The 26,123-nt window shown below is 43.0% G+C and overlaps 1 protein-coding gene across 3 annotated transcripts in view; it reads left to right on the top strand.

Moving 5' to 3' along the window:
- SGSM1 (small G protein signaling modulator 1) overlaps positions 1–26,123 on the top strand; it is a 950,757-nt gene that overhangs the window by 349,036 nt on the left and 575,598 nt on the right. For all 3 annotated transcript variants that reach the window (XM_069214718.1, XM_069214717.1, XM_069214716.1), the window contains exons 4-5: positions 5,109–5,271; positions 17,181–17,333. In XM_069214718.1, the coding sequence (XP_069070819.1) occupies positions 5,109–5,271; positions 17,181–17,333 (316 nt within the window). The remainder of the gene's footprint in view (positions 1–5,108; positions 5,272–17,180; positions 17,334–26,123) is intronic.

The following is a 26,123-nucleotide window of genomic DNA, read 5'->3' as shown; positions in this document are numbered from 1 at the left end:
GCAAGCACGGGACCTACGTCTGGGCATACCCTTCCCACTTAGGGCAACTTTAGCAACACAAAAGGATGATGGACGGAGTGCTGAACAATGCAAACACTCACCCCCAGTCACAGATCTGGGTTTAGTCCATCGTTCCTTTGCTTGCCATGCCATTCCAGTTTGGCTGATGAAGGGTGAAACCCTGAAACCGGTCCCAGAATGCTTGTTTCCGGTCCAGGGAGGACCTGGCTTGGCAGTTCGGGCTGGACTGTTTCCATGAGGAACAAGGTCAAGACTGATTTGCACATGGCTGGGTCCAAACTGGGGTGGCACGGTGAGCAAAAGAACGATGGATTAAACCCAGATCTGTGACTGGGGGTGAGTGTTTGCATTGTTCAGCACTCCGTCCATCATCCTTATGTGTTGATAATTTGATATCCAGATATCCCACATACATCGTTCTAGAATTAGCTAACAAGCAATCTTATTACTGGCACTCACGAAGAAGAAACAAATCTCTTCATATCTCAGTGCAGAGTAACAGTGTATTTTAGTAAAGTGGGAAATAGAAAACCATCCAGACTCTCGAGATAGATTATACAAGAAGTGGGACATCATGTTATGGACATAATTGACGCCATATCACAGAGGTCTGTGATCTTTGAGAAGGATTCTGCACCAGTCCCACATTTTATAGCCAAATATTTTTCGTTACTTCCATGTCCAAATTACCACGGTGAACACAATATCTTCACAGAAACAGTAATTGGCACCATTGTTGTAGATGCAGTATGATTTGCTTGTTGTCGAGATTGGAATGTTGATGTTCTATAGAAACTGGAAATGCTGCACACTGTCCCATTTAGAGACAATGCAGGCCTGAGTATAACTCAAGGGTCGCAGAGGCCTGCTGATATGCAGCTCTCCAACGTTTCAACTCCACCAGTACACCCTCCAGGAAAACCACAGCGAGAGAACCAACCTAAGTCAGGTACCAATAGGGCCTTCCCATCTTGCATCTTTTACCTTCTTGGTTCTAGTCATTGTAGAACTTTGTTCAGACCCCTTATTAGGCCTAATCCAGCTGTACTAATTTTTATTTTATTTAATAAATCTTCTACACTGCCTTACCCCCTACCTCTATTCGACAACAAACACTTCCTGGTTGAAACTTGAGCCCAGTGCTCTACTAGTAACCTCACAAAATCTTTTAGACTTCCTGCTGACTTCCACATAGGCAGTTGTTTCTTTTGTTTCTTTCAGAGATAATGGAATTTACAGTATATCCACTGATGCATAGTTGACATCTTGGTAGTGGTTTCATGGTTTCATGGTTTCTTGTTAATACATTTATACTCTCTTGTCATAAAGCTTAGAGTGTACCTCTCAGTTTCTTCTCTCATGTTTCAATTGTTGTTTAGGTTATTGTAATCTCCTAACCCGCTTACATCTTTCTAAAGAGGTCTTGCATTACCCAAGTTACCTAAAGATGCGTTAAGCAATAACAATTGTATTGGGGGGAGGGTGAAGGGGGTGAAACCTTGGGTTATTGCACAGTGGCCCTCATGGCCAGGTTGTGTGAGTCAAGTTAAATCATACTTTTATTTCAATGCTTGTCCTCACCTGCGCATGTGGTTCTTACAATAACAACTATTTCATAACCACATAACATTATGTGGAGCAGAGAGAACTACTGTGTTATGTGTTAGATACCTATTTCAAGCATGGTTTTCTGATGGCCTAGTTTACATAGTTCATCCAGTAGCCGCACCACGTAGTATGACTTTGCTCCAAAATGCCATCTATACATTTCTTAGTTGGACATATTCACAATAGGCAAGTTATTTTTCTCTGTCAGTTGATATGAATCAAAAGTCCATTACCACTTCAACTTTTAACTAATTGAAGTTCAGAAAAACTGGATAAAGGTGAGCGGTATAGTTACAAAAATAGGTTCCAAATTATTCATATTCCATCTGTTCCTTCACAGTAACAACACACAGCCTCCCTTTATGGTTCATCTTTAGATCAGTAGCTTTCATTTGACAACTTGCAATCAGAATTGAGAAGAGAGAGGTGGGGCGAGACATAGCAGAGTCAGGATCATGGCCGTGCAGGAAGTGTATTAGGCCCTTATACACTATAAGGGGATAAGGACCTAACCCCTGAAAGATTTGAGACATACAAATACAGTATCCTATATTCTTGTTGAGCTTAGTTGTGGGATAAGATGTCTCAGGTAAATAGGTTTTCCTTTTTTTCTTGTGGCCCTCGTAAGTCCGTGATATAAAAGTGTTCAAGTGCATTTGTTTGTGCGCACATAAGAGCATTTTTATTGTGACCCACCAAAATTGTTGAAACGCATTACATCACTAGCCATGTTATGACCTATTAGCGCTTTACTTCAATGCCCAGCTATTTATTGTATTTAAATATCTTTGCATAATCATAGAGTGCACCTATATTGTGAATGCATTAGAGCAGGGGTCTTCAATTTATTTTGTAATAAGAACTATTTATGTTTGACGAAAGTGATCCTGAGATACTAACATTATTAGTGTTGTAATACTGACCACATCACACAAAATTAGATTAGTGGCCACCATATGTAAGATTACAAGCAGTGCTCACCCCAGTGCACCAGAAAGGGTTGCCAACATTCATGTAAAAAATGGTTCATACATAACAGCCATAGTGCAGTGCCTCAGGCACCATGGTAATAATGCTAGTTGTATGTCTCCCCAATGGCACGACTGACCACTCAAATATCAGCTTCAAATATATTGTGGATATGTAGCTTTTTTAAACAGCTTATGAGTTCTAAAAAATATGCTCATTTACATCCCAAATACACTCAATATTGGTCTATATTATTTGAACCAAGCAAATGTTTCTGACTTTGGGCCTGATTTAGATCTTGGCAGTAATGGTCCCGCCGTCAGTTTTCCGACTGAAAACTCATCAGCTGACTTGCCGGTCTGCCCGCCTGATTTAAGTGTTGGCGGTGCATTAGTCCTGCCATCTCCTTTGAGAAACTCCACCCACGTCAGCGGTGCTATAGGAAATCGTGGCTGCCAGTGGGACTCCAGCCACCTATACAGCTGTGTAGATTTGGATATGCCTTGCTGCCAAGACAACTGCGCGTTCGACTTCCACACCTGAGTTTACGGATTGGAGGGTAAATGAGATAAAAACTTACCTTTTCTCCCAAATCCACTTCCGTTTTTCATTTGGACACTACTGAACAAGACCTGTCATCACTGCTGACACTGACCCATGGAGTAAACACCCCTCCCGCCCCAAAGGTGCCGGACCTGAAGGTAGGGAACCCGCATTGCCAGTGTACATTGTGTGGGGCTCTGCACAAGAGCGGACCACTGCAGACATATATACATATCTCAGTAATTTTTTTTAATTACTGTGACATACATCTGTGGGAACAAGGTTGTGTCAGACATGGATGGGGACACACTGGTACAAGATACATCACGCGCATACACAAATGTCATTTTGGTGTCAGTTTTCATTGCCAAATGAATGCTGCCACCACAGTGACATGACATTCACACTTGTCAACTGTCCATGTGTGCACATTGCAAGGCGACCTGTGTCCGTGATGTTGTGCTTCCAGTAGGGATTTGAGTCTGTATGTATGTGTGCAGTGCGATTGGCTGTTTGAGATGGAAGGAGCTAAAGTGGGTGATGTGTTTGTGTCAGTATGTGTGACACATGCATACAGGTCTGATGTTGTGTATTGTTGGTTGTGTGTTGTTGCTGTGTGCAACATTCAGGCGAGTGTTGTGTAGCTGGCGTTGTCATGATGTTTGTAGTTGTGTCTTGTCAGTATGCTTGTGTAGATGAGTCTGTAGTTGTGTTGGTTGTTGTGGTTGTGTTGTGTGTGGGTGCAGTGCCAATGGTGTGTATGTTGTGTCATGGATGAATGGCAATGTGTGTTTTCAGCATGGACGAGTTGTGGGGTGTGGGAATGGTAATTGATAATAGTGTGTATGTGGTGTGTTGTGCAGGTGGACACATATGGCCAAGGTACAGTGTATGTGAGAGACTTCTCTGTATTGCGTAGCCACTGCCATTGTATGATGTCCATTGGATCCAGTGACTTGCTTCCTCTGTCAGCAATCCACTGGCAGTACACCGCCTGCAGAGTAGTAACATCTAAATATGGTCAGCAGAAAACCACCTGCCTTACAGCTAGAAAGAGCGCTCTGTTATGACGATCTTCATCTTAGCCGCAATACATCTAAATACGGCGGGTGGAACACTGTGTACTTTACGGAGTACTCAAAACCGCGCGGATTGGCGGTAATACATTCAAGGTCTAGATGAGGCCCTGAGTATGGTTGGTTGCAAACTGGAGAGTTACTTACAGGAAGCTGTAGAGTTACCAGTAACTCACAAGGTACTCATTAAAGTAGCCTTCAGTTTAGTCTTTTACAACGTTAGGTAAATGCGCTTTCAGTTAGTGGTATTTTTTTATTAATTGTGGTTGATATTTTTTTACTTATTAAACATAAGCGAATTACTTTATGCAGAGTAAAAGAATTTGATACTGTGTGCCGGTAATGTGATTATCATGTGAACAATTGTCTTGTCACTAAATGTAATGTCTGTTTTCCTTTTTTGGTGCTTACCACCTGTCATTAGAAACACATGATTTAACCCTAGTATCTGGTTAACAAGCAGAATTGTTTTTTTTTGGGCACATATTGTCAGTAACCTGCTGGGCAAGGGGGCCCTGCACTGCCCATGCTATAGGCATGGGCCCCTCTGTGGCCCCCAGCACTGGCTTTCCGCCAGCCTTTTCATGGTAGGGTCCCCGCCATTAAAAGGCTGGCGGAAAGTGGGGTTGTAATCAGCCAGGCGGCACTGAATTCAGTGCTGTTCTGACTGGTTACAACTCCGACAGCCGTCATCCAGTTAGAGAATGGCAGTCTCCTGGAAGAGCTGTCTGCCAGGGTTGTAATGTGGCGGTAGGACCACCAGCCTCATAATAAGACCCTTAGTATTGACATTTGTAGCAGTGGGTTAGTGTCTGTGACAGGTCATATCACCTTCAAAGTATAATTTTTCGAGAAGTGTAATAAACGCATTCCTTATTTTTCTGAGCACAGCTGCAGTGGAAGCATGTGTACTGCACGGGCTGAGAAGAAGAGCTGCAGGATTCCTTCGCAGCAACAAAATAGCAGCACTCTTCATGAAGGTGGGAAAAAGTTATCCTCTGGCAGAAGAGCTTTGCAGAAAAGTCCAAGACATCGAACAGCTGCTGGAGAACAAGTAAGACAGACATATTTCTCTGTGTCTCCTGTTGCGCTCATGCCATTTTGTCTTTCTTTTTTGTTTAATTGCTTGTGTTGAATTTATAAATATGTGTATCACATTAATCAAATGTTCATAAAATTGGTGATAACTGTGATAACTGATAATGGTAAATACACTAGTGTGTGTGTATGCATGTATATATATATATATATATATATATATATATATATATATACAGTTAAAAAAACAAAGGCCATAGGGACATTATAGTTAGGCTCACATTTTAAACCTACAAAACCATAGAAATTCACCTGTTATAGTTAGTTATCTCAACTAACTATGTTGTGCCTTAAGTTAACTATAACTCGCGCCCCCACCATGCAGTTTTTTCGTCAAAACATTTGCTGCAGATATTACATTGATATTATCAATTATGTTATCAAAGATATTATGAGTACTGTAATTTGTGGAGTAATTAGCAGTACTTGGCTAGGAAGCGAGTTATAGTTACTCTAGGGCATGAGTTATAGTTACTTGAGATTACTATAACAGGTGAATTTGTGTGCCTTTGTACGTTGAAAATGTGAGCCTAGCTATAATGTCTCTGTTACCTTTGTTTTTTTAAAGTGAATTTCTATGTTTTTTAAAATTCTATTTCCTAACTATAACGTCCGTATAACCTTTGTTTTTTTCAGTGAAGTTCTATAGTTTTTTTAATGTATTGTAATTTTCATTACTAAATGTTAATCCAACTACCGCAGCTCATGGCCTTCAGCCGTGCGGAGTGGCGGTATGCCACAGGGCCTGGCGTATGGTCAGTTCCTGCAACCCACCCCCTAACCACCCAACCCTGCAAGAGAGAGAGAAAGTGAGAGATTGAGCGAGAGAGAGCGATTTAGGCATTGATGAATGATATACTTAGAATGAGATATTTCTGGTCAAATTGAAAATAAAATGTGTTTGTCAATTAAAAAGAGTGAGATCACATTTCAATATGCAACTTAAATATTTATAGTTGAAAAGAAACTAAAGCAGGAAATGACCACAGACTCCCCTAGACTAGAACCTTTAACCTTTAGTGTGCATGTCTGAGACCTTAACCACTAGGCCAGAGGTGACTTCTTACTGTGCACTGTCCAGACTTAGCTATGATATTCAACCCAAAGATTTTGAGGGTAAAAAGACTTAAATTTTTGATCACTAGGAATGTTTAACAGTGAAAACACTAGAAAATAAACAGACATGTTGCCAAACGACACTAGGATTTGAACCTTCAACCTACCAACAGCACAAGCCTTGACCATTAGGCAAAAGTGATGGTTATGCTCTGCATTGAAACAACTATAACACTGGTACCAAACTTATTGATAGCCTGACTCTTTGAAGTCATTGTATGGAGAGACCATTGCAATAACGATCTTGCTCTCCCTTTTCCATCCCATTATGGGATGGACGCGATAGAGAGAGAATGACAGGACTGTGGATGGGGAACCTCAAGGCCCCGGCAGTCCTAGCCAGCTCCCTGTGTCCTGCGGGAGCCAGCATTGCTCCCACAAGCAGGGAGCCGCTTGAAATAGCATCTCCCTGCTTGCAGGACATATTTTTCATCTGTTTCCTTGCACGTAGGGAATTATAACTATAACTCGTGCCTTAAGGTAATTATAAATTCCTATGCCTTCCATGCACAGAGTTCTCATAATTAATTTTATTGCAATGTTGAAGTTATATGATAAATGATGCCATAGAATGTGTCTTTACTGATGTAATATGTGGGGTAAGTAGCAAGTTATAGTTAGCTCAGGCCATGCCCTGCGGCCAACCCCCCCCAGAGGCAGCCAACCCCACCCCACCCCACGCACAGCCTTTAGCCATGCATGGCAGGGGTTGGCCGCAGGGCTGCATCACCATCATCTCCTTGTTCAAATTGGCTTGCCTTGGCGAGGTGGTGGTTCCGGAGGCCAAAATGTCCCGGGATGTGGGTGCTGTGCAGCCGCCACAGCCTTGTAAAAATTACCTTGGCCCGGGGGAGGTGGTGGTCCCTGGGGCCGAGAAGGGCCCAGGAGGGACATCCACACGACTCCCCTCGCAAACATAGGCCTTGCCCAACCAAGATAAAGTATTTGAAGTCACTTTTATTTACCATTGAATGCTAGTCCCTACACACAGTAGGGTATCTTCACTTCAACAAAAATAAAGAACTTTAGTGAAATCTGTAATTTTGACTCATGATTACAATCCAACTTTGGCAAATGAATTTATCCCATGGAAAACAAGCACAAATCATTACAATAGCAAAAGTATGTATGACAATTCATGTTAAAGCCACACCCCTAGAACTTGGTGAAGGATATTTGAAGCAATTTCATCTGATTTGAGGGGGATCTCTAATAATGCCATAAGGAATCGCAGCTTCAGGAAATAATGTTATTGCTACCACATCTGACTTGAGAGGGACCTCTAGTAAACCCTTGTGGAACTGCAGCTCTGTGAAAGAAATGTGAAGATTTTGCCTCTGACTCGAGAAGAACCGCTAGCAACACCTTGAGGAACTACTGCTCTGAAAGAATTTTGAAGGCTTTGCATCTGACTCAAGAGGGACCTCTTGTGACCACTGCAGGTTTATCCCATAGCATAAGGCAGTGGGTATTTTACTGGCACACAAGTATAGCAATTGACTTAACCAGTGACTGCTAACACCTATATATACTAGGTTGCCTTCACAAGTGTTTCATGATAAAAAGGCAAGTATTGAAAGTTGCAGTATTGAGTCATTAGCACATGCTAGCTTTGGCATATGTATGCATCATATAGCAATGCCAGCACAATTCATTAGAGTAGCAAAGATGTCTATGTCTATTTTTATGTTGAAGCCGCACCCTTCCAACTTTGTGAAGAAAATTTGAAGCAGTTGCATCTGACTCAAGATGGACATTTAGTAACAACTTGACTTACTCCTGCTTTGTGATTGACTTCTTAAGCAGTTGCCTTTGACTTGAGAGGGTCATCTAGTAAACCTTTGAAAGACTGCAGCCTTGTTAAAGCCTTCAAGCTCTTGCTTCTGACTCAAGAAGAATAGCTAGTATTTACTTGAGGTACTGCAGCTATGTGAAAGGCCACCCTGCTTGCCCTGATTGAAAGAATAATGCCCCTTCCATAAAGTACTCCATATCCTTATTGAATGGAGTTATTTATTGAATTGAGTTATTTATAGAGTGCATTCCTGCGGGAGCATCGAAGCGCTATGCAGACCTAAATGCAAAAAAGTGAATACAGAAGAATGCTACTAATTAGTTTGCGAAGAGCCAGGTCTTCAGGCCCTTCCTGAAGGCCAAATGATTCCGCATTTGTCGCAACGGAAGCGGAAAGTCATTCCAGAGCCTAGATGCTTGCACCGAAAAAGCGCGCTCTCCCCATCTCACTTTTTTGCAGCGTGGGACTTTGATCAAAAATCTGGAAGCTGATCTCAAAAGTCTAGAGGGTTGATAAAACGAGAGAATAGATTTTAAATAGTCACAACCTGATGCCTGAAGTGCTTTATGCGTGAGACAAAGTGTCTTAAACATTATTCTCTTCCGGTTTGGGAGCCAATGGAGGAATGCCACACACCTAGAAGCAGAGGCAAAATTGGGCATATTTAAAGTTAAACGAGCCGCCGCATTCTGGATAGACTGTAATTTATCCAGCGAGGACTTATTTGCGCCAAGCAGTAGAGAATTGCAGTAGTCAAGCCTAGAGGTGACCAACGCCAATACCACCGCGTGTCTAAGGTCTTCCTCTAGAAGATGGAGAATTTTCTTGAGAGTTTTTAAGGTCCAAAAGCAAACCTTAACCAACTGATTGATTTGTGATTTAAAAGACAATAAATCGTCAAACATAATACCCAAATTTTTGGCAGCTGAAACTGGTGATGGGCAGCCCCCACACACGGGAGGCCACCAGTTATTATCCCAAGGGGACACTTTGCCCCCCAAGTACATAATCACAGTTTTGTCCCCGTTAAGTTTCAACCAATTGCAGGTCATCCATTTATTAATAGCTGTCATACAGCAGTGAAAGTTTTCCTTAGTGTCCTTCACATTATGAGAGATGGGCACAATCAGCTGAGTATCATCTGCATACGAGACGATCTGAGCCCCAAATGAGCGCACCAGGTTAGCTAATGGAGACACATAAAGATTAAAAAGTGTCGGACTAAGGGAAGAGCCCTGCGGGACACCACAGGGTAGTTGGAAAGGAGAGGCCTTATAATCCCTGCATACTACCGTAGTGGTTCGGTCAGACAAAAAGGAACTAAGGATCTGAAAGGCCTTCCCTCTTACTCCAACTTGGGCAAGCCTATTACATAGAATAGAGTGAGAGATGGTGTCAAAAGCTGCTGAAAGATCTAATAGAACCAAAATCGAGCCCTCACCCCCATCTCCTCTTCTCCGGATCATATCTGAGGTGGAAATCAGTGCCGTTTCCGTGCTATGATCACCTCGAAAACCATGCTGTGAGGGGTCTAATCCACCATTCTCCTGTAGGAAAGCAGACAGCTCCCGATTAAGATGTTTTTCAAAAAATTTTGAAATCCCTGGAAGTAACGAAGTGGGGCGGAGATTAGACAAATCTGCCACATCTTTCCCTGCTTTTTTAATGAGAGGAATGACGGTAGCATGCTTCCAGATATCTGGAAAGATTCCTTCTTGGAGAATCTCGGCATACACCGGTTCCAATGCCTAGGCCATCATCTGGGGTGCTAGCTTAAGAACCCGAGGAGGACAGAGATCTGTGGGTGCCCCTGATTTAAGAGTCAGAAGAGAATCTCTAATAGTATTTACGGAGAGTGGCTGAAAAATATCCAACGAATTTCGAGGTTTAACCGTGCCTACGGAACCTATAATCGCATCCTCTTTCCCAACAGGGAGAGAGGGACTAAAATTATTTAGCAAATTCATGATTTTGTGATGGAAGAAGTTTGCCACTGACTGACAGAATTGCTGTGAATTCTCCAAGGGGGTAGCTGCTACCGAAGGAGTGGTTAATGTACGCACTATCTGAAAAAGTTCCCTCGGAGCATTCAAGGCCCCTCTAATCTTTTTGGAAAAAAAAGTCATTTTAGCTAGCTTTATGGCTGATTTATAGTTCTTCAGGGATTCCCTCAGAAAACCTTTTTCAAGAGGGGCTTTATTCAGAAGCCACTTTCTCTCTTGCTGACGGTAATTTCTTTGTAAGATTTTCAGTTCCTCAGAGAACCAGGGGGCAGAATAAGTCTGATGACCATTAAAATTAGATGTGGTCTTGGGAGCAAGCTCATCAATGGCCCTTTCCAGGCCGTGTTCAAAACTCTCCAGTTTAGACCCACCTAATGTCTCAGCCATGTCCCAACCTATTTTCAAGGCCTGAGGAAAATTGTTTTTATTAATCTTGAACCAAGGTCTTTTTAGGGACATATTGACAAGGGGTCTAGCTGGAGGGGGAGGCCGAGCTAGCGTAAAAGATAGTAAAAAATGGTCCGACCAATCTAATTCCCTAGATTCCCTCCTATAGATCATGCCTGGCCTAGAAAAAATGGCATCAAGCCTATGGCCTGCTCGATGGGAAGGTATATTATCTCCAGATAGCCAGTCCAGGCTCTGCATGAAGTTCATAAAGTCTACCATGCTGGGGTCCTCAAGGTCTTCTAAATGGAGATTAAAATCACCCAGAACCATGGCATTCTTAACTAGCAGCAGTGGTTCCACCATAGATGGCCATGCTGCCAGAAAGCTATTTATGGGGCCAGGAGGTCTATACAACAGCAAGCCTTCAAAGTCCTGGCTGTTCTGGGTTTTAATTTTAAAATAAGAGTAGAAGTATTGCCCACATCCTCTTCTATTGCTAGTTGTATAATTGTTTTTTCCTTTCTTCGACCTTAAGTACTTAAGCTTTCATTGCTCTTGGGTGGAGCTCATGTAACATTCTCTGACCGTTAAACCTGTTGTTCATGCGTCTGCATATATTGTTCTCTCGCTGTTTTACCTCTCTGCCAGAGACTGGACTTCTGTTGCTCCTGGGTATACACCATCTGTAGTTCTCTAGTGACTTAGTTATATCACTAGCGCTCTGGCAGCTCCTGTATAGTCTCCCTATAGTATTCCCTGGATGCTTAACCATGCAGCCATGACAAGGCCTTCAGTTGATTTTGGATATACCCCATATAATATTTTCTCATTGCGTAACTGTGCAGCCAGTGCTTAGTTTTCTGTTTGTCCTGCATGTGTGGACACCTATATACTACCAAATAATTGGTAACTATCAACTTGTGGATCTGTTCTTACATGCTCTGCTTCACTTTTTGCTTAAGTGTAGCAGTCACGTTGCCATATGTTGAGAGCATGTCTTCAATCCTCATACATCTCAGCCAACACCAGCTGTACAGGTCAAATTGAAAACCACTGTTCTTTTAACCATGTCCTAGAAAGGTTGCTATTGCACCCAGAAACAAATCTCACCAGAGGTGGCAGCGTGGTCATTTAGGTTCGAGGTCATAAAGGGGACTATGATGTCTTTGGTCCTTGTTCTGCACGCACAGTGAAAAATCTTTTGTATTCCTTAGGTAGCTTGGACGAAAGTTCAGTGTATTTGTTGATTAATTGCAGCAGCTTAAAAAAGAGAAAGGATGTCAAACAGGCTGGTTCTTCCATTCTCCTGGAGACGTAGGCGTGAGTGACTGGCCTTAATTCCATTCCTATTGAAGATGGTTGCCTTTTTAGGGTCGAGCCTGCGTCGCATGCGCATGCGTTTCGCTAGAGAGACACTTTAGGAATTAATAAGGGCTCGGAGCGCCATCCACGTGACGTCAATGTCTTTCATTGGTTAGTGGGCTTGCCTGTTAGAATCTGCTTGATTTCATTAGTGGAAGGCACGCATACGTCATGCCTTTTCCGGTGGTTAGCCCTCCTCGAGCACATCGACCAAGTACAGAAAACATACAAGGCTTGCTGTTTTCCATTCGGTTTGTGGACTACTTTTTCTCTATTTTCGCAACGCGATCTCACTTGGCTGAAGTTGAGCGCTTTGCATAATATCGACCCTGTTACACAGTTGATTGCACTTTTTCCGGTTACGTACATGGTTTATGTCACAAGAAAAGTCCGGTTAGGAGTTTCCAACGCTATTAGCTCTAACACGAGCAAACGCGAGACCAGTTGCATTGCAAATGCTTGTTAGTGTTTGTTTTTAGAGCTTACCAGTCCAAGATAATGACAATCTTTTTTCATATGGTGTAATTTCCTGCCAAGTCCATATACGAGGAAGCTTTGGTCGGAGCAGGATACTTCAAAGAACTTTTGTATCTAATTTTTATCATATTCTTTAATCAAGTAGATTCTATCTATTTCTGCATTAATCTTCCTTAATGGATTTTCTCACCTGGAAGGCTATATGATGGGTTCTGTCTCAAGGCTGTGGAGAACCTATGCCAGGTACTGGCATGAATCTGTAGCACAAGCTTGACAATGCTGTTATTGGGAACATCAGACCTATCGGAACACATGTGGATGGTGTGCTGGTGTAAGATCCAGCATGAATCACATTCAGTGAATTCGGATTGTAGCTTAGCTGTGGGATTGATGCAGAGTGAAATGTGTGACACGTGTTCCCATGTACTGGAAGTATAGGGGCAACCATTGATTATTCATCTGTGGTAACAGCAGTGGAGCCGTAGGTACTGAAGTCGAATTGATGTAACAGAAAATAGAAGATCTAATGCTCACAAAAACTGCTGGCTTCCAAGAGGTGGGTGACGTTGATCTCCTAAAGGGAACTACTTTATGTCTCCAGGCCATGATACAGGGGAGGATGACCGCAGCCTTATATAAGTGACAATAAGAAGGACCTGGCACTCTAACACTATTGTGGACTTCTAACACCACAGTTTTTTTTTCACAGTATAGCTGCCCTCGGTCAGCTTAGCAAGAGTGATGACATAACATGTTACAATTTGGTTAACTAAGGTTGGCCTAGTTATAACCACCATTCAATTTCCTTGTGTATCAGAAAGAGTTCTTCTCTCTTAAGAACTTACATCATGCAGTAGATGGCACCAGCATGTTTTTATGATCACCTAGAGGACCACCAACACTATAAGAGTAATGGTAAGCCAATTTTGAAAAACAGATATGGTTGGATGGTCAAGACTCAGTGCAAGCTCAAAAAGGCTTTTTTCTTGAATACTATAGAGCAGAGGTCTTCAAACTGGGGGGCGGGCCCCCCTAGGGGGGCCTGAAGTGATCCCAGGGGGGGCCCCAGACTCTGGCCAAAATAAATATTATACAGATAACAGGCCTTTGTTTTAAGCAGAAGCATGTTATTGCAGTTTTAAAAAGGTAACAGTACTTAACTGCAATGTTTAAATAGGTTTAGACATATTTAAGCATTGCCATGTTTATAAAATAATTGTGAAAAATTCTGAGGGGGGGGCCCAATGATTTTTATTTTTGAACTGGGGGGGCGCGGCATTAAAAAGTTTGGAGACCTCTGCTATAGAGTCTAAAGGGCAGCAGTGGCAGAAGGCTGGCATAGGGTCATATGAAATATGCATTGAGTTTTCCTGGAAGCAAGAAAATTGCTCTGAAGCGAACCAATGTTACATGAAATCACAGAAAAGGAGCGACTCCTTTGAAAGGTTTTCGCCTGGTTAAGAGAGCTCAAATCAGAGTCAGATATGAGTGATTCGAGAGATAACTTAATAAGAGACCAAATTACCACGCTTTTTTGTTTGTAAACACTTTATTTCGTCCATAGACCATTAAAGTAGAAAAACAGCAATACATTACTGAAACATCTCATCAATACAATTTATTAAAAGCAAATCAGTGAAAAAGAGAAGGTGTATTACAACTCATTAAATAGCAATACTATATTAGTAGCCTAAAAATACAGAATTAAACAAGCATTTGCAATGCAATGGGTCTCGCAAATTTCAAACAAGTTAATTGACATCTTTTGACAACCGTGCCAAAGAGCAGACAAAAAAACAAGTGGAAACTGAGAAAAGACGACTTACCAAATTAAAATAAAGTTAGCTTAAAAAAAAAAAAAAACTTTGCAATTTTGTTTGTCCTGCTGGGCACGTTTTTGCCAGTCACAAGCCTTCTGTTTGCGGGCATTGGAAGTTAGAACAAAATAGTAGCTCAATCACGTATTGAGCTGCGGATGGGCACTAATTACGTTTAAATCAATAAGTGTTTGATCGCTTCGCCGCACTGAGGAATGGAAATGATGGGAGACATGCCTTGACGAATTACGAGGCTGTAAAGAAGAGTGCCACGTAAACCAACAAATGGTGAGCGACAGGCGGGTTCCAAGCCCTTTTCTGAACACAAGTGTCTTGCATGCGAGGTGCATGTGCTAGCGCATGCACTTGCAGGCTCGACCCTAAAAATAGCATCCGGGACATAGTAGGAGCCAGCCTTGGTGGCAGACCCCAGGTCCATTGTAGGCTCCACGAAGGGGGCTGTATGCCCCCCCTCCAATGTTACATAGCCCCAGGGAGGTGGTGGTCCCTAGGGCTCGGGGGTCCACAACAGACCCCCTTTACTTTTGTTTCTTTGCCTTGGGGAGGTGGTGATCACCGGGGCTGTGGCGGAGAAGGGGGGGGCACGTGGCCCCCCTGCATTGTATAAGTCTTTAGCACCGGGGAGTGGTGGTCGCCGGGGATGTAGGGGGGGGCACGCAGCCCCCCACAATCTATTTGTAAAGTTCCCTGGAGAGGTGGTGGTTCCCGGGGCTGCGGGGGAGGAGTAAGTCCCCCCCCCCCCCCCACATCTCCACAGCAAATTACTTTTAAGCCCTGCGGAGGTGATGGTCTTCTGGGCTGCGGGGGGCGCATATTCCCCCCCCCACACATAGAAAATGTGCCCACCCTTGTTTTTTTTGTTGTTAAATTGGAGTTGCATGATGTGTTAGAAAAGACTGGAGGACATTTTTTTGATGGTAGGTAGTAACAGCATTGTATTGTGGCCAAGTAGTTGCTAGCAGAGAATGGCATTTTAGTGCCACTTTCCACTAGCAACTCGTCTCCCATCAGTTGGAAGAGCAGGATTGTTCTACCTGGTGGAGACCAAGAGAAGTTAATAGGATCAACTCTTATGGCTCAGAAGGCCTAGCCTCTGACTGGGTGCAAACTGCTGGAAATTATTTTGTGCCCATCCATTGTTGGGCAAGCTACAGTGCTGGTGAGCTCTTGTCCCAAGGTCAAGAAGAGCAAAAAATGTGGCAGTGTGGTTCCTGGAATAAAGAACGTGTGGATTCACCTAATACATCATTGGAGAATGTACCGTATATCTCGATTTTAGTGGATTCCTGCACAGTTTGGAGAAGAATGCATTTGTAGTTGTCTTGATTAACTACTATTCTGAGTGGATGGTGGTGGTGCTTCTTCAGAGCGATCACTACTAGAAATGTGTTGGAAGTGTTACATGTCTGTTCCACCGAAGAGTGTCCCAGGTTATTAGTTACTGGCAATAGTGTTGGGTTAAGATGCAAAATTCTTGAAAAACTATGGTCAGTAAACATGTGAGGACCTCTTTGTTCAATCCCCAGTGCTGTACACAAACAGAAAGACACTGATTAGGTGGGTTAAAGTAAGCATTTACATGGAAGTAGTAAGGTGGTAAATTGAGAAAAGAGTAGGGAGGGAAATTGTTTGTGTGCATCCCATCACAAGAAATGTTTCTTTTTTGCAATTGAAGAAAGAGAAGCAGGACTATGTTCCACATTGGTTGCAGAGTAGTCACATGGTAGTGGAAGGTCCCACACTGAAGAGGGACATCTTGAGGAAATGTGCTGATGCTATGGGAGCTGGAGCGTGTTTGAGACCAGGAGGTTGTGTGAAGATTAAATTGGGAATGATGTGTTTGATATATCTAAATTTTGAAGACTGTTTGGTGAAACACAAGATGGAATTCTGGCACTCCGGATAACTTGAAGAATGGAACAGATGCATAGTTTCTGTATCTAAGGGTGAGCAAAAGAGGTAGGGACGAGGCAAGAACATGTCCGCACTGTGAAGCAAGAAACGTTGACGAACGTTGCAGGGTTATGTAGTTGTATGAACAGTAGATAAGGGTAAGAAGAGCATTCGTAATTTATGTCATGGTAACTGTAGTGAGGGAGTCTGTACTTGAAAACAATATCTTTAGGTCACAAAATCTCCTGGATTGTTTGTGAGATCATATATGATATTTGTTTTCATATCTGAGTTGTGTTGGTTTGTTTGAGGGAACCCGTGGAGGTGAATGTGTGTGTGTTTATAACAGAACCATTTTTGGGAAACCTGAGGTCGTTAAAAGAGAGAGAGAGAGTGTCTGTCTGTCTCCCTGTCTTGCTCATGCAATGTTCTGCTTCATTGTGTTCTGAGGAGACATTCTTTAGATAATACTATAAAAATACCTGCTAGAATGTGAATCCTAAGAAGTTTTTATGATTCTGGCAGTGGCAGTTAAAGCCTATGTTGACCAGGATACTGGGTCTATGGTGTTAATTGCTTCAATAATTCAGTATGGTTTAGTTGCTTAAATAATTTAGGTCTATGGTGTAATTACTTCAGTATGGTGTAATTGCTTCAATATGGTGTAATAAGCAACAAGGCCACTGGACATTGTGTAATGTTCTCCTTATAATCACAGCATTTTCATCATCAGTTGGTGACTTTTTGATATGTGGTAGATTAAACGTAGTGGGGCAGATATCAAATATATGAAATTAGGCTACAATTCATTTTGTAAGTGAATGTTGAATGCTGAGTGCACAGAGCTCTTTGCAGAGATATTGGTGGGGGAATACATGCAAATCATGTTGAAATTTGCGATAAGTGCTTTATATTGCTATCTCTTTAGTTGCTGAACAGCTGAAATATTGGCATGAAAGACTAATATATTATATATATTTTAATCTTTTAGAAGAAATCAGATGCAAGGTATACAGGACAGCGTACGAAAACTGCAGAAGCTACCAAGCCTTTCTCCTCAAGCAATTAAGAATCTTTGGATTCGTACTGCCCTCATAGAAAAAGTACTGGATAAAATTGTGCATTATCTCGTAGAAAACAGCAGGTATGTGAATATTCCATTTTATGTCTTCTCATTTTGTTTACCTCTGTTTTTGGCCTTCAGAAGTGCACAACACATATATCCTGATTGTAAGAAAGTGGATTTTTCAATTTGGGGTGGGCACACAGCACTGTCACTCTATGAAGACCATAGTCATTGGCATTCCTTTCCCTACAGACCTGTCCCTGCAGGTACTATTCTGGGAAGACCAGCCTTTCCACCACCAGTGTCGAACTGCACAGCTAACCCGCAGAGCGGTGTCATGGACCCCATTCACTGTTGATGTTGGAAAAATCTTCCTGGAACTCTAGAATTACTAGCTTACATGCTGGGTCCACCTTCTGGCAAATGGATACTAGGGCATGCCCTACCCTGTCCATCATGGAATAGCCTCCCTCTAGTTCTACACTAGCCACCTATATAGAGCACCCACTGTTGAGTGCCTTCCTGTGGCTCGAGGCATCTCCCTTCCTGTGCCCTGACTGATACAAATGTAAGCACCTGCCACTCTCAAGGGGTGTCTTCCTCCCCTGGGTTCATTCCCATCTTCATGCTTCTGTAAAGTGGGTTGGGACTCTATCCCCTTGTCAAAAGTTTGGAGCCTTAAGGGGGTTTTCCCTTTTTCCCCTCTTTTTGGTACCCGACCCACCTTTCTTGTGGTTACCCCCAGTCTCCCATTGGTGACTGGGGTGCTAATCCTGAAGTCCCCTTCCTTTCTAAGCTTCCAGGGCATGGTGAGCTTGGAACCTATTAGATTCTAGTGTAGGTCTGTAAAGCATTTGCTTCTGATAAGATCCCACATTAACAATGCAGCTCATCATAATCTTTTACTTTACTGCCCTTCACCCAGCAATGCAGTTCCTTACTGGATAAGTCCATAAAATCTCCCTAAGACTGGTGTGACTGTTTCTGGGCAACGCAAACCTCCGGGAATACTTTTCATGGGTTAGCCTAAACTTCTTTATGGGGGCCTCATTAATGGAGATATACCTAACCTGTTTGGCTGCATCTAGGACTAAATGTGTAGCCCTCCTAATAACAGGCATGTACTTCCACAGACTAACCCACCAGTCCTCTTCTGGGATTTCATGCATACGCAAGGCAACCTCATAAGCTACACATTCTCTGTCAGTGCCATCCCCTACCTCATAAAAAGGCACAGGTCTTTCAGGATATGAATCCTATGTTTACCTTTCCTAGGAACTTCTGAATCACTACCACCAATTTCACTGGACTAGAATGCCCTAATGTAAATTAGCCTCCTGGAGCTTAAGTCGAGGAAAAGGTAAATTCTAAAAGTTATGTTTACTAAAAAGTGTATTAATAATTAGATTCACCGCTAAATCTGACTTTTAATAAATATGAAAACTAATACTTGAATGAGTTTTTAAATGCCTTTCCTGTCAAAAGTTACACATTAAAGCGTATATTCTGTGCTTTGAAATTTTCTCAGATACAGCTACAGACCTTCCAGTGTAAATAGTTTTTTTTGTCACCGGAGGAACATAGTAACTTTAATGTCACACAGATTCCATTTTTATATATCAGTCATTCTACCTTGTCGGTGACCAGGTGTAGTGGCTTATTAATATTTAAAACCAGGGCTTCCTGCCTGCCATATATTGTTATTTTGATAGGTTTGACAACATTTTGTATGCTGCTATACATAGTAGGCCTAAAGCCATGTATTACAGGCCAGACCTGTGGATTAATTGCTGCTGCAGTCCATGGGTGACACTTAACTTCCAGACCCACGGTGTATTCCATACACAATATAAGAGGAATTTACAGGCAAGTTAATATGTCATTGAGGGTAAGCGACTTTAACCATGTTCAGAGGGTGAGACCAGGCATCTTACTTGTTATTTCACAGCGGTGTGTAGAGTTCAGACACCAACCAAAATAGTGTCCCAAAAAAGGTGAAAAATCTAGGGTGAACATGCAGAAAAGGCAGATTTGTTAGACTGATTTTTATTTGCTCTCTTTCTGCATGGTACAAATGATCTAAGCACAAACCTCTACTTTTAATTACCTTCTACTTACTATTATACTAGCTTTCCTTCTCTTTAACTATTTAATACATTCATTGCCTTTAATATTGAACAGATCTTTGTGTGTGTATATTTGTGCATTTCTATACTGTAGATCTATATACATGTATGTATAAATAGGTAAATAGATACAATCGTTTCCGGCTGCTGTGTACCCATTTATCATTTTGATCATATATTTTTGTGGTTGGCTTGGACTTGAGAGTTTCAGGTAGAGGGCCTCACATTTGAGAACCAATTACAAAGGACCAACATTATGCTTTTAGTAATCAACTTGTATGCGTACATTCCCAATTGCCAGTTATGAAAATGATGCAGTAAGAAATTAGAAAAGTAGGGCTCTTGCCTGTATGAAATGAAAGAAATTGACAGATGCTCTAGTTCACAATATCAGCATAGCCATTCCCTTCTTATACTTTTCCAGTCAACCAACAATTGTATTTGTTTTATTTTAGAGTTTCATTTTATTAAGCATAGTTGATGCAAAAGGCACTTTTTATGCATACAAATAATGAAAATACTACAATATGGTAATTTTTGTATTATGTGAAGGAAGTTACCTGCACATGGGTGCTTTGTAAGGAGCAATCCTACTTTGGAGCTCAAAGCAGTGCACCCCCTTCTTTAGAATAAAGGGAGGCTGGTCCACTGCCCAAAATCAGCAACTGCGATGAGGGTCCAGAGAACTTGAAACATGGAGCGCAACAAGTTAGATTGGCAGGAGATCTTGCGACAGGCAGCATGCTTGCCATATAATTGAAATACCATTCTCATGAGCATATGGAGTTTTTGTTTGAGCTAGGGCAATCTCTGTGGTTATTTTTGCCATTATGTATAAAGTCGAAAAACGATGGACATACGGTAATCAAGGATACTGGTTGCTTTTCCCTACACTTGAATTTTGAGATTGAGCTGAACATATGTGATTTTTTTGAAGTTATTGCACCAATTCTGCTGTAAATAGTAAACATCTGTGGGTTTCTTATTTATGATGTTTTTTAAATTATTTGAACAGAAAAAAGACTCAAGATTTATTTAGTGCAGTTTAAATTGCCAAAACATAGTTTATTCTACTTCAACAATGTTGAAGTTAAAACAAATGTCCTTATGGCAGCCCCGCAGTCATGGCCTGCTTCCTCTGAGTCCACACTCACATTTAACAAATCTTCAACTGATACTCTGGGGTGTGCCTGCTGTATGCCTTGCTTACTAATGAACAGGAGGTGGCCAGAATCCATAGCCCAGCACCAGATGACCCTGATTTTCTGATGCAGCATCCTACTCAAGAGAGTCTGGTGGTCCATGTTTTCACCAGCAAAGTGAGCCTGAATTCATTCTATGTGCCATCCCACCCCTCAGATCACCCCCCAACAATACGGGGAGCCAAACAGGATTGGGGAAACATATGTTCTCTTTGGCCAGTTTGGCCTTGATGTCAGTCAAAGCAGTCAATGCACTTTGCCTACTAGGTTAATAAACATACACCTTCTGGTTAGCAAGATCTTGCTGGCGGTTCTCAAAGAGATTAGGGCCTACCTGGCTCAAGCTATACTGGATGCAGCTAAATACATACGTTGTGCTGGCCTGGATATTACCAAGTGCTTGTGGTAAGCAGTCAGCAACAGTATGTTGCTGCATAGCCATCTGCGGATGCAGTCAACAAGGTTGTTAGATGTGCAGGTATCCCTCATGGATATGCCTTTTGATGAATCCTGGCTATTTGATGAAAAGGCTGACTCTGGCATACAATGGTTTAAAGAGAACCAGCCACTCCAACCAGATAGTTTTAGCACTACTTTAGGCCTTTCTGGGACTATTGAAGGAGGAGTGGTGTATGAGGCAGCGCCAGACCCCTCTAGCCTTGCAGCAATCACCTCAGTTCTTTTGTGACCTGGTACAAGGATCAAACAAGCACTGTACAGAGTCTTAAGGGCACAGATCTTTTCAGTGTCCCTCTCCTGCTGCATCTGCTGGCAAGCCACTTTTGTTTGTTGCATACCCACCTTATAGGAGGCATGATACAATTGCCCGTCCCAGTGGGGGGCAATCAATCCCATCCGGCAGATTGGCCCTCCGGATCTTTCAGCAGGGCGGTTTTCCTTCCATTCCTTTCACCACAGCTACCTCACACATCAGAGTGGCTCTTAGAGCAACACCATTCCATCTTGCTGCCAGTGGTGCAGGATCAAAAGGGTCCATCAAGATGTTTCTGGCCTAGAAATGGTGAGTTGTTACTCCTGCTGTTTCTTTGTTTCAGCATAGGATGGAGGCCTCCATGCAGTTTGAGGTCTTTGCCTTCTGACTGCCTTCCTGCGGATGGACAGATTTTAAATATTTGTGCTGGCCCATGTTCTGTCTGCCCTCGTTGTAGGTGACTGAATGATGGTTGTGGATCTGCAGGATGTGCATTTTCATTTACTCGTTAAGCAGTACCACTGACGCTACCTGCTGTTCAACCTTTCAAAGTGCCCCTTGGGTGTTCATGAAAGTTTTGGTGGTGGTCGCCGCCCATCTTTTGAGGGTAGAAGGTAGTAGTTTTTCCCTATCTGGTTGACTGAGTGTTGAAGGCAGGCTCACTACAGTCTGTCGGGGACCACCTCTAGATGGAAGTGAATCCCCTGAAATCTTTGGGGATTCCCGATCAATGTGCCAAAGTCCCATCTGACTCCCTTGCAAAGGCTTCCTTTCATAAGACTTGTCTAGATTATGGTGCAGCTCTGGGCTTTCTCTCTGCCACGATAAATCCAGGACATTCTGACTAAAATCCCAATGTTTCAGCCTCATTACATGTCTCTGAGAGCAGTTCTGAGGCTTCTTGGCCTGTTAGCCTCCGGCATTCTGGTTTTTGACTATGTCAATCGGCATATGCAGGCTCTGCAGTGGAATCTGAAGTCTCAGTGGGCCCAGCATCAACACATCCCGTTTTTGGGGAAAATTGCAGAAGGTCTGCAGTGGTGGCTGCTCAACCCCAGTTGGACCAGTGGCAAACCCCTCATCATGCCCCACCCACAGCTGATGGTGGTGACAGATGCATCACTAAGGAGGTGGCCATCTGAGGACTATGGTCTATTGCGGAAAGCCAACTCCATATCAGTCAGATGGAGTTGCAGGAGATTTGCCTGGTACTAAAGATTATCTTCCAGTCCATCAAAGGGAGACTGGCGTAGGTTATCCTGGATAGCCCCACCACCATGCAGTACCGCAAATAAACAAGGATGAATAGGGTCCAGGATGCTGTGCCAAAATGGTCTGTACCTCTGGAGTTGGCTGGGCTTCGCCTGATCATGAACAACCCAGCAGAGTTTTTAAAAATCAGGGCAGACAAGTTCAGCTGGTGGTGCCAGGCAGATCATAAATGGTGGTGCATCCCAAAATGGCACAAGACATCTCCCAAAAGTGGGTTGAACCCTGGCTGGATCCTTCTGCCACAGTCAAGAATATGCAGTGTCCAAACTTGTGTGTTTGAACTCACAAGAAAGGACTTTCTGGGAGACACATTCCGACCAGAATGGAGCACAAGACTCATGTATGCCGTTCTGCCTCTCCTGCCCCAATTTCTGAAGGTCAGGAACAACTAGGCCCAAGTCATTCTAGTGGCCCTGAATTGGGGACAGGAGAGTGTGACACCTGAAATTTCCTGGGTATGAGTATCTTTTCACCATGAGGCTACCTCTTCAGGAGGATCATCTGTGGCAGCGTCAGGACAGGGACCCACACCCAAACTGCAGGGTAATGCACCCAAACCTGTGCAATCTGCACTGCATTGTATGAAGACTGAGTGACAGCAATTGGCTGCATTCCATCTTCCACTTGAAGTTGTGGATGTTGTACTTGCGGTCAGATGTCCCCCTGCAAAAGTCTGTTTACGCCGGGTGCTGGGACACATTTGGGGCCTAGTGTGTATTTCAGATCATGGACCTTTTACTGTTATGTCTTTGACCCAGCATTGTCTTGCTGTGGGTTCCATTTAAGGGTATTGGTACATTTTCTGCGGTTTCTGGGCCGACTCTCCTTGTATAAATTACCTGTTGTGATTAAATGTTTGACACACATGTTCCCTCCCAAACCATTTGTGATGGCGCAGTGCAACCTTAACTTAATCTTGACCTTGCTTGTGCATACTCTGTTTGAGCCAATGCACAGCTACTTGTTTCATGTTCTGACTGTCACACTGTCTTTCTCAGTCCTATCACTTCAGCTTGTTGCATGAGTGAACTCCGGGCTCTTTCTGAGCAGCCACCCAACACCTTCTTTGTTCTGGACTAACTGGAGCTGATGACCCAGGTGGCTTTCTTGCTGAAAGTCGTGACTCCTTTTTACGTTGGACAGTCCATTACTCTTCCAGCGTTCTTTGCCCAGCCTCATCCTTCTAAAGAAAAATAGAGAGTCCATTGGCTAGACCCCAAAACGGCTTCAAGTTTTTTCATTGATCCCACCAGAGATCTCCTGGTGGACAATCCGCTTTTTGTGGGTTCTGTTGAGCAAAGAAAGGCAAGCCGCTGAAGAATAGAACACTATTGAGGTCGACAGTCCTCTGCATTAAAATTTCATTGGACATTGGAAGACATTGGCCAAAAAGCAGCCTCCCAACGGTCTCAAAGCCCATTCCACCAGGACTAAGGCTGCCACCAATGCATTGACACGTGGGGTTGCTGTTCCCCATATCTGCCAGTCTGCAACATGGGCATTGGTGCACACGTTAACCAAGAACTACTGTCTTGACTGTCAGGTCCAGTAGGAAGGGGATTTTGACTGTTTAGTCCTGCAAGACATCTATTGTATGAGTCCCTTCCACAGTCTTTGCCACCTTTGGGTGTTACTGCTTGGATCTCTATTCTAAAGATGAGGAGTCTGCAGGTAAAACTATCCATCAGAAGAAAACCTTACTTACCTTCTGTAATGCTCTTTCTTGCTACACTGATACCTTACTGTCCTGCGCCCTCCCCATATTAGGGAGTGGCCTCTTTATAGCATTTAAAAAGATAGAAAATTAGAGAGTTGCACTCTATGACCAATATTTTGTGCTGTTCGTCCAAGGATAGGAAAAGAGACCATCAACAGACTGATGTTGGAACTTTAATATAATTGCATCAAAGCCAGCGTGGAGCCGCACCAAGTGACCTAACGGTGGGAGGGACAACTACTGAGAAAATTAACCAATCCAGTCTGGCACCTGGGGATAGACTTAAGGTTAGGAATCTGTGGCTTGATGGAGTATATACCAAAAAGAGCGTTATCGGACTGTTATTAACCTGATCATTGCTGATGAAGGCTGGTTATTAGTAGAGGTAGGTATGCACCTATCACTAGCAACAAGCCCCCCAGACAGTGTTAGGCTCAGTCAAGGTTTCAAAACATTAGCCCCTGGCTCAACCCCTGGTAGCTTTGCAATGAGCAGGCAGACTTAACTTAGGAGACGGGTATGTAAAGCATTGAAATACATCAAATCAGTAAATCGCACAATAAAAATCCCACACCAATTTATAAAAATAGGAAATATTTCTGTCTTTTAAAATGACACCAAAGTGACAAAAATCCTATATAGTGAACCTGCAATATGAATTGTTAAAGATTAAAAGTAAAACTAGCACTTATAAGCAAATAGCGCTTAAAGGACAGATTGCACTGGATTGGGACACAGTCAAGAGTTCCAGCCGTCCACAGCGTAACAGTTTTACACTTACTTCCAGAAGTGTTTCTCGATGCAGGAAAGTGGTCCACAGCACCAATCCAAGGTTTCCAAAGGGCACTTGGCCAAAATCCTTGAAAGGCCGCTGGAGGCTGTCCAGCTGGGGTCTTCTTGATGGAGATGGTACAGGTGAAGCTCTGTTAACCTGTTGCTTTCAGGGAGTCCACTCTTGAGTCCTTTTAAAAGCAAGGCAAAGTTATTTGGGCTGTTCCAGTGTGCAACAGGAGCAATACTTCAATATGCAGTCCTCTAGGTTGCAGAACAGGATTCCTGCAGGGCAGTCCTACTTCTTCTTGTGGTTTCAGGCAGCAGATCTCTATTCCAATGCAGATCAGCCACTTTTGTTCATTCATCTTGGGGGACAGTCAGTGGGCATCCTTGTCCAGTGAGCTGCAGGGTGCCACCCAGAAGCATGGCAAATTCCTCCAAAGTGTGGCATTTTCTTGTCCCATAAAGCACTGCACTTTAACATTCCAAGATTGATGATTTTCCTCCAGAGGCGCAAGACTTGGCTAAACCAACCCACGGGTGTAGCTCATTTCCATTACCCCCCTCCCCCCGGACATCTGCATATTACTTTCCTAAGCCCACTATATCTGTGGGGTACATGGTCAGAGGGCAGGCCTGGCTCCATTCCTTTCAGACTGGCTTCCTTTTGAAGCCTCAGCTTGATTTACTCAACCCCCTTCATGGACTGACCTCAGCATCTGTCACCCTCCTCCATCTGATAGCCTCTGCTCAGGGCAGGCCACTTATCACCTCATCAAAGCAGCCTGGCTAATCCTGTTATAGCTGACCAATCAGGAGACCATTAGCAGGCTGGAATTTGGCTTTCAGGAAAGAAAGCCTTATAACATATTATTTGTACTAGTTATGATGAATTCAACAAGGGCAAGTTGGTTCATTACCATTCATTTGAGTCCTTTCATGACATATTTATGTCCCTCCTAGCCATACTTATTCTTAGGGAAACTATTCCCATTTTATCCTACGGAGGTTAGTATCTACAATGAGGAAAAATGAAAGGTGCAGTGCTTCCCTCACCAGGACATG

The sequence above is a fragment of the Pleurodeles waltl genome, chromosome 11, assembly GCF_031143425.1.
Source record: "Pleurodeles waltl isolate 20211129_DDA chromosome 11, aPleWal1.hap1.20221129, whole genome shotgun sequence".
NCBI lineage: Eukaryota > Metazoa > Chordata > Amphibia > Caudata > Salamandridae > Pleurodeles > Pleurodeles waltl.
Note: the sequence above shows the minus strand (reverse complement) of the source record. Positions and strands in the feature narration are given on the sequence as shown.